Consider the following 13,298-nt stretch of genomic DNA (forward strand, 5'->3'; position numbering starts at 1 on the left):
TGACTTCTTGTGCAATCTCTATAGTTCTGTATTTTGATTGTGCAATTTGGTTTTTAACAGTATGGCTCACATAATTAAGTCAGAGAGCAACGTATGACAGCTGTAGGGATGGCTCGGCTCAGCGGTTACAGCATGGGACCAGAAATCCACCTTCTAGTCCTGATCCTGCCATTGATTCAATGTGAGATAAGGTGGGCGAGGTAATATCTTTTATTGGATCAGCTTCTGTTGGGGAGAGAGACAAGCTTATAACTTGTCCTGTTGGGCCCTAAACTCTGCGCCATAGAGCCTCCTGCAAATCAGCTGTTGCAGAAACATGGTGTCAGGGGGACAGGGGGAAAGCCTCAGAGTCACCTTTTTTCTGACCACTGAACAAGGAATTCCAGTAGAATACGAAAAAATAGCATTATCCCTAAAGTAAGTGTGTGTACACATGCGTGCTTCAATGTGAAACGTCCACCCAGAGCCTTCCCCAGCCCCCCTCCTGCCTGGCTTTCTGTCTCTCTTCTCAATTACCTGGCTCTACACCAGCGAACCTAGCAGAGCTAGTTAAAGCCATGGAATTGCATGGGTTTCCTAAGCATCCTGACACCGAAAACTAAACGGGTGGCAGTTCTTTCATGCAATGTACAACAAGCCTAGCACGAGAAATGAAAGAGATGAATAACAGAGAGAGCACAATAAACGTCAGTGGGGTTAGAAGCAATTAAAAAAGCAACCCTCAAACCGCAGGCCCCAAGCCCACGGAGACCCTGTGATAATCTGTCTGCATTGCTGGAGCATAGACGGCAACAGGATTAAGGCTCCTCGTGCTCCTCAGCAGGATCATGTGATGACCTGCTGATTCCAGCAAAAGGCAACATTTCCCAGCCAAGCTCTCCCTTGCTTTGCCTGTCTGGTGCTCCAGCCACACGGAAACTCTCAGCAATCCTCAGTCAGTGGTAATCCCATCCCCTTGCTTTTAAAAAAATGTCCCGCAACAACAGAAACCCCAGTTTCACAAAAGACAAGACGGAGGGAAATTTCTAAATGTGCAATTCAGCCAGCAGTTTAGGGACAGTGGAAGGCTCCCCTGCTCCACTCACAGTGGAATGATTGCCATGCTGCTGCAAGGCAGGCAGAGAGGGACATTCCAGCAGCCTGCGAGCTGCACAGCTAGGCTTTGCATAGGCCAGCAGAGAAGAAGAAAGGGGTTGTGGATGGTCTGGAACACAGCCAATGTAACATCAGTTACAACATGTAGATCCAGGGTCTGCAAACTCCCTCCCAGGGCAAATGCAGGGATTACGGTCCCTTTTCCAGATCAGGGGGTGGATGGTTGCAGCGCTGTCCCAGGTTGACTCTCTCCCCTGCAATTTCCTCCCTGTAATTTCCCTTGTACAAAGTTTTACTAATGGAGAAAGCCAGGAAGCATGTCCTGGGCTGGTGTTAACTGTCATAGCTGCACTAATTTCAATATAGCTACTGGATGAGGACCTGCCCCTAAAAGCTCAGAGAAGGGATGCTGTGAAGTTATTCTGCAGTGAACCAGGCTAGGAGGAAGAGAAGTGTTTTCAGTCTGAACGCGTCACCAAAACCAAACCCTTAATTCTGCACTGGATCCTACTTTCACACACTCTTTGGCCTAATAGGGTCATTTTATGAGTCTCATATTGAGGGGGATAGATTAAAAATAGATGAATAAAGTTTATTTTAATCCAGAGATTTGCTGTGCTTATTTAATTCAACAGACAATCTATTTTTTTAAAAAACAAATCATTATTCTAATGCACATAAGCAAACAAGGAATTAAAATGGCTGTCACTATTTCTGTATCCAAGTTTTACTTGATCCAAAGTTGCCAGAGGAAAAGAATCATGTGACAGGCAGAAGATGACTGCTTATAATAAGTCTGTATATGTTGAACGCTAAAGGGGCAGGGGAAAATAAGTCACTTGGATTTCACCCAGAACATGTGATAATCAGATTAACAGAGAATTGTGTGTATGTGTAGTAGATGGCAAAGGAGATTGAAGTGTGCATGGTTTAAAAAAAAAAAAAAAAAAGACAGGAGTGAAACTTTCCCACCGGAGGGGAAAAATTTCTTTCATATGCAGGGCTGTGGCAGGGGTTAGATCTATTCATGCACTGAGCCACAGCACTGAAGGTTGCCTGCTGTTGTGTGAGGATGTCTCTCTTGGCCCTGGGTTTCCTGCTGGGGATTCTGCAGCCGTCAGCCGGGCAGTTCCCCCGAGCCTGTGCATCTTCAGAGAGCCTGCTGAGGAAGGAATGTTGCCCACTGTGGGCTGGGGATGGGTCCCCTTGTGGAGAACTCTCTGGCAGGGGCTCCTGCCAGGAGATCCTTTTGTCCCGTGCCCCACTCGGGCCGCAATTCCCCTTCACAGGTGTGGACGACAGAGAGGACTGGCCTGCTGTGTTTTATAACAGGACATGCCAATGCAACAGCAACTTTATGGGATTCAACTGCGGGGAGTGCAGGTTTGGCTTCTCAGGGCCCAACTGTGCCGAGAGGAGGATGCTTATGAGAAGAAGCATCTTCCAGCTTAGTAGCAAAGAGAAGAATAAGTTCCTTGCCTACCTCAACTTGGCAAAGCAAACCCCGAGCCAGGACTATGTCATCGCCAGTGGAACCTATGCTCAGATGAACAATGGCTCGACCCCCATGTTCAGGAACATCAACATTTACGACCTCTTCGTATGGATGCATTACTACGTCTCTCATGACACCTTGCTAGGTGGGTCAAGCGTATGGAGGGATATTGATTTTGCCCATGAAGCCCCAGGTTTTCTACCTTGGCATCGGCTGTTCTTGCTGCTGTGGGAACACGAGATCCAGAAGATCACAGGGGATGAGAACTTCACCATCCCTTACTGGGACTGGCGAGATGCCGAAGGCTGTGATGTCTGCACTGACGAATTGATGGGAGGCAGACACCCCACTAACCCTCAGTTACTCAGCCCAGCATCCTTTTTCTCCTCGTGGCAGGTAAGGACTGGCTGGCAGGGAGGGAGGGCTGGAAGGGTGGCTTTATGCCAAGAGATCTGATACATTACGTGCTAATCGACTTGTGGCCAGAGGGAAATCTAGGTCACCAAAAAATATACTCAATCACCTTTTGGGTGCATCGCTGCACCTAAAGCAAAGTGCATAACACAACATCGCAACAGTGCTGGACAGAGACATCCAGCTGAGAGAAAGTAGGGCATTTGTATGCAAGTCGCCGGCACACAGCAGTGTTAGTGTCTGAGCAATGGAAACAAAAGCACAGAGTTGTCATCAGTGTGCTCTGCAATCTGAAAGACTTTCCACCTCTGCCCCCTCACCACCTCTTTTTCCAGCCAAGATTTTTAAACTATCCAATTAAGCTTATCTAGTTTAAAGTGAAAAGTCTTTAGTGCACCAAAAGGATTGGCTATGCTGTTAACAGCAGTCATTTCCAAATAAAGGCCGGTGATTTATTCAAAAGAAAAATAAAAGCTAATCTCCCCTGTTAAAATGGGCTAAGAATTTAGCACTCAGAGTATTCCTACATTTCAAACACCGTTCAGCTGAATCTATAAAGCAATATAGCCTTGCTTATTTATCTAGCTGAAGTGGATACATTGTGGTGTCCTAGTGCTATGCACTTTTGGAATTTATAACTTTAAAGGCTAGGTCCTTAGCTGGTGCAAACTGGCATCATTCTTTTGACTTACTTGGAGATACAACAATTTACACCAGCTGAGGATCTGGTCCTTTGTTTCCATGATTTAACGGACTGTAGGACAAATTCACCAATCTACTCCAGCAGCTCTATGATGCTCTGGTGTGACAAAGCAAAGACAAACTGGGCTAACACCAGCCTAGTAAACTGGATTTATGGCTGCTTTGCATCCCCAGAGTAGCACAAAGTAGTCAGAATATACCAATGAATCTGACCCTGTATTTTGAACTGATGCAATGGCTCCTTTCAGTTACAGCAGTGTAATCAGAGTACTGATTTAAGTGGAATTCCTCTGGATTGACACCAGTTCAGAATTGTAAAAGTACCGAAACTGGTCCAGTATATAGAATACAAGCAGCCAGAAAGATGTCATTTGTCTCCGAGTGTGGTTTTCTCATTCCAACAAAATGTGAAACTAGCGAAGTCCTGCAGAACTTTATTTATATAGTCCCATATGTGCATATGGTACTTCACATGGGGTGAAATCCTGGCTCCGCTGAAGTCAGTGGGCGTTTTGTCATTAACTTCAGCGGAGCTAGGATTTCATCCAGAGAATACAGCAGACCCACATCTGATTTCTCACTGGGCTAAACCAGGAGTATCATGAAGTCAATGAAGTTGCACCAGTGTGAAACTGGTGTAAGTGAAACTAGAATCAGGCCTATATTGCCTGTCCTGTGGAGTATGAAGTCTAATTAAGACATATATAGCACACTGGATGACAGGTCAATAGTAACAGGGTGCAGATAATATTACACAATTAGCAAGTTTCTAGCTGTCTCCATACGTATGCAATAATGTTTTCCTACAAAGCAGGAGGGGTCAGAGAGCAATGCTTTGCTTACCCTTTCGAAGGTCTGACTGATATAGGTAGATATGTATAGCTTCCCTATCAATGTAGTATCTGAGCACATAAAAGCTTTGCTACTGTACATTTAAAAAACAGTGGTATTCTATAATTTACCATTTCAGGCTGGCTGTCCTTCAGATAGCCCATAAATGAAGCAAAGCTTCTCTTAAAAGACAAATCTCGTCAAAATAAAGTCTTTGTATGCCTTGAGCACAAAAGTGTTGCTGCGGGGAAGGGGGAATGCAGCATGTTTAAAAAAATGCTTAGTTTTGGGGTAAAACTTCCCAAAGCACCTGAGTCCCATTGTCAACATTTCCTAAGTCACTTTTGATGATGGGGTTTAGGCACCTAAGTCACTTGGTAATATTTTATGAAAGTGCCTATTTGTTAAAACTTTCAAACCAGTTCTAACTAGGACTTTGCATTCCGTGCTCTGATTCTCCTCCAACACCTATGTGTAACATTATTGATGTCAATGGATTTACTCCTGAATTACAATGGCAAGATAGCAGAATTGTGTTTTGATTCGGGGAGCATGTGGTCAAGGTACAAGTTAGACTGATGTTCCTTTGGTACAGTGGTTCTCAAACTATGGGGCAGGCCTCCCAAGGGAGGCATGGGAATCTGTCAAGGGAGGTGGGAGCTGTGAGCTTTTTTTTTTTCCTTTTTTTTTTCTTTTCTTTTTTTAAGAGCTCTGGCTGTCAGCCCTGGGGGGTTGGGGCTCGTGCAGAAGGGCCGTGCACAGCCGGGAGGTGCGGGGATGGGATAAAGGGAACAGCCAGAGCCCTGCCACCCTAGGGCTAATAGCCGGAGCCCTGCCATCCTGGGATTCTCCTTCCCCGCCCCCTCAAACCCTCACCAAGAGGCAGCCCAGGCTTGGTCTTGCCTTTCCCCTTCACCCCTGCAAGTCCCTCACTGGAAGGTGGCAGCAGGACTCCGGCTGTCAGCCCCAGGGTGGCAGCAGCAGTGCAGAGTTAAGGGTGGCAATGGGGCACTAAGTCTGCTGCGAAAAGTAATATTGACAAATATCACTTTTCACATCGCCACCCTTACTTCTGCACTGCTGCTGGCGTGGCGCTGCCTTCAGAGCTGGGTGCCTGGCAGCTGCTGCTGCTCTCCGCTCTGCCTTCAGAGCTGGGTGACGCTATATGCACTTGTGGGGGAGGGGGGCATAAGCGACTATAAACACAAGGAAGGAGGGCATGATCAAATGTATTTTGATTACTGCTTTAGTAGCTCTGAGGCCAAATGTTACTCTGGCTTACAATTAGAGATAGGTAGAAAATGGTATTCCAGACCCACACAATTTTTTCCACTCTTCATTTGGATGAAACCAAGATTTTTTTACCCCCCCAAAAAGAAAATAAATATGAAACTGATTCCATAGCCCATTGGTTAGGCACTCATCCAGTATAGCTGGGGAGGGATAGCTCAGTGGTTTGAGCATCGGCCTGCTAAACTGAGGGTTGAGAGTTCAATCCTTGAGGGGGCCATTTAGGGATCTGGGGCAAAAATTGGGGATTGGTCCTGCTTTGAGCAGGGGTTGGACTAGATGACCTCCTGAGGTCCCTTCCAACACTGATATTCTATGATGTGGATGGTCCAAGTTCAAGTCCCTGCTTTCAATCAGATAGAATGGGGACTTGAAGCTAGATCTTCTCTGTGCCAGGTGAGCACCTTAGCCACTGGGCCATTCTCAGGTGAGTTATTTGCTCCCTCCCTCCTGGACCTGAACATTTTTTCACAACAAAAGTTTCATCACAACAGATGCATTCTCATGGAAAGCTTTGGTTTCAATAAATTGCCATTTTCCGACATAAAAAGGTTGTCAGAAAATTCCCAACCAGCTCTACTGACAGTGGAGTAACTCTGAAGTCAGAGGAGTGACTTAGTCTGACACTAGAATCAGAATCTCATTCCATAAAACTAAAAGGAAACAAACAGTCTTAGCTTCAGCCGGAAGGCAACCATAGATCTAGGGCAGTGTATGCTGACTGCCAAAGCACTGCCAGTCAAATAACAAAGGGGGTGGAGGGTTGAGAGATGTGTAGGAATTCTGGCTTTTAATAGGGTAATCTAAATGATAGAGAGGAGAAGAGAAACAGCTAAAAATGACATTAAAATAAAGAAGTATCACAGTGTCCTTTTAAAATCCACAATGCCCTTTCAAAATGTAATAAAATAATGACTGCGGATTCTGCAGTGTTAGGAAAATTAAGACATGGTGGCACACTCAAAGGGTTGTTATGGATTTCTTTAAAAAAATATAAAGTGCCTATTTGTAGCACAGCATCTCTTTCTAAAGAAAGGAGCAAAATACTTTATTCCATGGCAAAGTTGCTATGGCAACATGGATACCCATGCCTGCATGCTGAAATTCTAGCTCCCCCCCTCACTTTTTTTCTTCAGCTACTGCTACCACTTAGTTGAGTGAATTTCTGTCCATGGTTTTTTTCTCATTTTTATCCTCTAAAAAAGACTTCTGACTCCTGCTTCTGTTAGGAACCGCTAATATGTTTTTTCTCTCTAGAATTTACCTTATCCTTGCAGATGTTTGTAACTAATGGCTGAACTGTTGGTTTTAGATTTCTTTGTCTTAAATAAAACCCATAGGCACTCATTAATGCTGTACTGAGCTATGCAATCTCCTGCAAATCCGGAGCAAGGGAGAAAGAAAGCAGAATCTTTGCATGGAAGCTTGAGAGGTGATTTTTTCGGGGGGTTAGTTCTTCAAGATAATGTATTGGCTAAGAGAAATCAGCACTGTGCCCTGTTTGAATGTTTCTGGTCCACGTTCTGCTCTCTGGTGCACTGGTGTAAACTTAGAGTCACTCTATTAAAGTCTATGGAGTTACCAACGATTTGCTCTGGTGAAAGTAAAAGCAGAATTTGGCTCATTTTGTTGAGATTGAGCGTTCGAGTCAATTGGGTTTGGGTGCCAGGTACATTACAGACAAAATAAGGAAATAGAGTATAAATTCTACCCGGAGTCACTAGTATTTATTGGCTGCTTTGTTCCACTCCTGTAATGGAACACAGCTAGATTGGATTGGGCCTGGTGTACTCTGGCACCTGGAAAAATAGACTGACTGAGAGGAAGTAATTGCACAGACTGGACTAAGTTCTGCTTTCAGTCACAGCAATGTAAGGTCACTCCAGGCTCGATTCTCCACTACCCTGGCACTCCATACAAACATTTACACCTGTGAAAATGTGTATAAAATGCTGCTGAATCAGTACGTGCCTGATGTGCACAGGGACGGCAACGGTGAGCAACCCCTGTATGGGGTGTGCTAGTTGGATAGTCGGGCACATTAACTAAGGACTAGGCACAGTTTATTCATCATAGAGGTGGGTTGATGGCTGCATAATTAAGGGGGCAACCAGGGCATCATTCCAAGCACTATTTTCTACCCACATCCAAAACCTGTAAAAACACCTCTGATCACCAAACCAAAAAAGATCCAATCCTCCTTTGCTCCAGTATTTCTTGTGGCTTTTTTTTTTTTTTTTTTTTTTTTTTTTAGTGTTCTTAGGCTAAAGCAGATTTTTTTAAAATTTTGAATAAAATTGTGCGCATTACTTTAAAGATATTTGTTTAGCCAAACAAACAAACAAACAAACAAAAAAACCCTCACATCTCATCTCACTTATTTGTACAGGGCTGTCTGCTTATTTGGCTATTGTGACCAAACCAGGCCAGGAAGGGATATCTCTACACAGCATTTTGGAGCAAGCGAAAGCAAGCTTTCCAGGCCTAGCGGGGCTCACAGTACTGCTCTGAAAATGCCTGCACAGACAGCACTTTGAAGTTGCGGCTCAGGCTCTGAAGCCGACCCCGCTGCCTAGCCACAGGTACCCATATCTCAGAAACTGCTTATGCCTCTGACTGCAATTTACAACACAATAAGTTTAAGACCATGTCTGCTGCACAGGTTCATTTTCAAAAGAAAAAAAATAAAACCCTGACAGCTGTTTGTGAGCAAGGAGCTGTCAATCAGGTGGTCATCAAGATTAGTCTCTTTGCTGTATACTTACAGAGATTTTAAGTCTGAAACACGCTGTGTTACAGAGAGATTAGAATCTACATGCTGTGTTCCATGGAGATTAGGCTCTCGGTGCCGCAGAGAAATGAATAGAAAGAAAGCCCCCAAACAAGAAGCGTGGGCCAGATTCTCCCATCAGTTATACTGCTGTAAACCCAAAGTAATCCCACTGATTTCATTCACTGGATTTATTTTGGATTCACATCTGGGAGGAGAGTTTGGCCTATAGTTGCTAGTCTGTTCCCCACATATGTAGCAACAGCGGTAAAGAATGGCCTAGTAAAAAAAATAAACCTCAATGACAGAAATGATCGGAAGTTTAGAAATTCCCAGGTCAGGTTTGTCATCAATGCTAATGCACACTAGTAATTCAGTGAAAAGGGATCTGACCTGTAGGAGGCTGAGTCTGCGTGTGCATTTGGGGTGCAGGGGTGGCCACACCAAAAAGGCCTGGCCTGGCGCCAGAAAAGCAGCACAACATCATATGCTGGCAAACGAGAAGGGAAATACCAGCAAGAGTGAATGAATCTTTCGGCAGTGATTCGCAATAATATCCCCTCCGTGCTAGCAAACCCCAGCTCTGTTGGGAGGTAAGATGTCCTCAGGCATTGGGCTGCCCCTCTGCAGAGGGAGGAATTTCAACCAGAGTTAATTGAACATGGAGAACATACCTTATAGGGGTTAGGTTTGTTTCAGTCATGTCACTTTCAGTAGCGCCTTTAATTTATGCATATGCAGTAGGGGTCAGAAATTCATAGACTGGAGACAATTTGTCACCTTATGCCCTGGCAGAGTTGTCTCTTACAATCTCTTTGAAGTTTTACTTCTGCATTTTTTTTTTATTCTGTCCATTTGCTAATCTATCTTTTCAGCCCCACAAATGTTTGAAAGAGCACTTCATGTGCTCTTAATTGGGTATAAATATGCATAATCTCTTTCAGAGTTCCTTGCTTTGTTTTAAAGACGAGACATTACTACGATAGGGTCTCCAAAGTTCAGCTTGTTCCATTACACAATAGCTCAGGATTCTTCTCACATCTCGCTACGTTTGGTGAGTGAGTTGCATTTGGATGCCACCTAACTAAGGCCTGATTGTGCCAGGCCCTAATGCAGCCATGTAGAGTCATACCCCAGGGCAGCCTCCATGCAGCTGTATTTCAGGTGTGAGGTGACAGCTGGGGCTGCAAGCCCAGTCCCACGCCAAAGCAAGCAGGTGGGGATGTCCAGAGAGGGGCAGGGAGTGGGTGGAGTCTTAGCCCACTCCACTCAAGATGTTGGCCAGTGGAGCTGAAGCGAAGTGCAGTAATATATACTTAGCAAAGAGGTGTGTGAATTATTATCCCATGGGAGCAAGGCAGGAGTACTGAAAGATTTGTGAGGCTGAGCTACGCACCGCCCCCTAGTGAAGGCAATGAGCACAGGCTCAATCTAGGCCTTAGTTTATTCTCCCTTTAAAGTGTAGATCGGTATATATTTGAACATTTTCCCATGTATTTGAGAAAGTATTTATCACCATTAACATAAAATTTTTGGCTTGATGTTTGTAAACAGTGCATGTCACTGTTCTCATTGTTGTAACCTTAAAGAATTATCACAAATAATGCCGGCATTAAAAAATGAACTATTTACACTTCAGAGAGTAAGCAATTTACAAAAGTTTAACACAAGACTGAAGAAAGTCTAAGGCTTCAGTCCTACAATTGGTTCCACATGGGTATAGGGATCCGTCTGCGCAGAGACAACTGCAGAATCAGGGCCTAAGGGTTGAGGTAAAAACCCAACCGCTTTAAAGAAAGGTGTGAGTCACAGTAAATGCTACCAAACTTTTACAAATATTTTCTAGTCTTAATATTCCATTTGAAAGTGTGGAGAATCGGACCCTTTTTCTTGGGTCCAGCTCCTCAGCTGGTACAAATTAGCAGAGTTCACTGAATTGTGCTAAAAGATGACATGAAGAGCTCTACAAAGGAACCCATTTCCAGAGCACAAGAAGAAGTTTTATTAAACCCAGGAACTATGCTGCATATTCTTGAGTGCCATCTACTGGCACTACCTATTAACTATTTATATAAATGTAGCTATTGTGCATGTTCATAACAACTTCAATGGAGCTGCGCTTATTTATGCTTGCTGAGGATCGGGCCCTTACAATGTTTGCAGGAGTGAGCATTGTCCAATGTGAATCTATGAATTTGTTCCAAAAGAGAAAAACTTCAGTAGAGCAATTTTTAAAAGGGAGGCCTCATCTTGAATTAGGAGAAAAGGGGGCGACAAAGGCCCATTTGTCATAGCTTTTGAGGCCAGAAAGGCCGACTATGATCATCTAGTCTGACTTCCTACATATCACAGGCCACAGAACCTCACCAACAATTTCTGCATTAGGTCCGTAACTTTTGTTTGAACTAGTGAATACCACTGCTAGAAAGACACCCAGTCTAATTTTAAGGCCAGATAGAAAGTCACAGACAGTCATTTTCACTCCCTTTTCTTAAAATCAACATTTCTTGACACAGAGCTACTTGATTTCTTATAAGCATCCCACCTCTGCTGGATTGCATATAAGAATCCAGCCAAGTAATGATGGCTAGGTTCAGAGGCAGATGGAAATATCTGGGACTTTATCTATTTATAGAATGAATAATGATAAAAATCCCAGTGCGTATGACTGTCCTACATTTATGTATGATTTGACTGTTTCTCTCTCACCCTCCTAGGTTGTGATTCTAAAAGCTGCTCTGTGCAGGCAGACTCCTGCAAAGCCCCATGGACTGCAGTGGGGTTCCATCCAGGTGTTGGGATGAAACCCAGTTCAGGGCAACACATACCTATTTCCAACAGCAGCCCTAGGAGTTTTAACACACGAGGCCGAACTGAAGTTAATGAAGTGACACCAGAGATTAATTTGTTTGATAAATTTCAAAACTAAGACTGGGGGAAAGGATGATCTTGTGGGTTAAAGGACCTGGCTGGGACTTGAGGAATCTGAGTTGGATTCCCAGATCAGCCACAGACTTCCCATGGAATTTTGGGCAAGTCAAATCATCTTTCTGCAGCTCAGTAAAATGGGAATACAACAATTCCTTTTCTCCCATCTTTTGCTGTCTTGTCTATTTAGATAGGAAGCTCTTTGGAGCAAGGACTGTCTCTTATTAGGTGTTTCTACAGAGCCTTAAACAATGGGTCCCTGATTCTGATTGGGGCCTCCAGGCACAATACTAAAAATAATCTGTAAAAACTGTTCACTTTTCCATTTGGGCTCCTCCAGATCTGCCTATCTCTTTCTGAGAAGTGGTGCCTGACCTTGGATCAGCCTTGATTTTGTTCCCTCAGAACATGCAGTCCTGACCTTGAACACTAAAGGCCTGATGCTTGTTTCATCTCCATTCTTTTTCACACATTTTATTGCATTATATTTACTCCTGAATTTTACACAGAGAGCAGAAGCTGGATCCATGAATCTATGGGCTAGATACTCAGCTGATGTAAATCAGTGAAGTAACTTGTATGTGCTGGCCTTATTTAGTTGCAAAGTCAAGAAGTCAAAAGTTAGGATTTACCTATTTTACTGTTGCCCACATAGCTTTTATTCTGACCCCATGTGCATCCATCTTGTGCACTGAATAAGGGAGGGGTCCTGTGGGAAAAAAAATAGCACATGATCATGTAATTAAAAATGGTCTCTCCCCTTGCGACATGTGCATTCGGATCATTAAGGTTGAACAGACAATGGTAAATCTGGCATTTTCAAACTTTAAAATTCTTGCCTTTGCAACCTAAATAATAGTCTTTTAACTTAGAGGGTTTTTAAAAATTTAATAAAACAGAATGTGTCCTGTTCAATCCCTTCTGTAAGAGCTAAGTATTATTATTTGTATATATTTTGCAGCAGTTTGTCATGAAAGTGTTCTCTTAACATTCCTCCCTATAATTTACTGACAAGCTTTAAGGTGCCACCAGACTCCTCGTTGTTTTTGTAGATACAGACTAACACGGCTACCCCACTGATACTTGACCCTACTTGGTCATACTAGAGATTAATGTTGGCATATACCAGCTGTGCCCACTAGCGACATTAGCTTTAACAGCATTAGAAAACTGCATCACATAGAACATAGGACGAAAACCACAAATCAAACGCACTTGCCTAACTGAAAAGAGCAAGGGTTCCCTTTCTCGGCTATCCTGAAGTTCAAAGGTCACATCTCACATTCTGCAAAGCAAACGACTTTCTCTGTGGCTTCTGATTTTTTATTTTAATAGCCTTCAGCTTTTCTCCCAGTTTTTAGAACTGCTTGTGCTGGGACTTCTCTCGAGCCTATCTGTACTGGCAAACATTGCACCTTTCACTACACACCTATCCAAACTGCTCATTCCACATTTCAACTCTGACCTTCTGGAGCACTACCTTGATCACAGTTCACCATTACCTTCCCACCTTATTTTGAACTTCTCTGTGCAAGGCATGGATTCTTTGGGGGAAGTCTGGGCCTCACCACCAGTCAAAATATTATATTGTTGTTAAAGGTAATAATGTATAGCATTGCATATGTAGAAAAGGTACAGCATTGCTGCAGAAAAGGTAAAATATGCCAGACAAACATGAGGGACATATTTTGCTCTCAGTTACGCCCATATGACCTTAATGAGGACAATAGAATTGCATGGGTGTAGCTATAGAGAGAGTGTAACAAAGTCTAT

General features: G+C 43.6%; 1 protein-coding gene across 1 annotated transcript in view; it reads left to right on the forward strand.

Annotated features, from left to right (window-relative positions):
- Positions 1-2,167: 2,167 nt before the first annotated feature.
- The window catches only part of TYR (tyrosinase), an 85,425-nt gene continuing 74,294 nt past the window's right edge, over positions 2,168-13,298 (forward strand). The window contains exon 1 of the mRNA XM_077842238.1: positions 2,168-2,986. Within this exon, the coding sequence (XP_077698364.1) occupies positions 2,168-2,986 (819 nt within the window). The remainder of the gene's footprint in view (positions 2,987-13,298) is intronic.

This window comes from Eretmochelys imbricata, chromosome 1, assembly GCF_965152235.1.
Source record: "Eretmochelys imbricata isolate rEreImb1 chromosome 1, rEreImb1.hap1, whole genome shotgun sequence".
NCBI lineage: Eukaryota > Metazoa > Chordata > Testudines > Cheloniidae > Eretmochelys > Eretmochelys imbricata.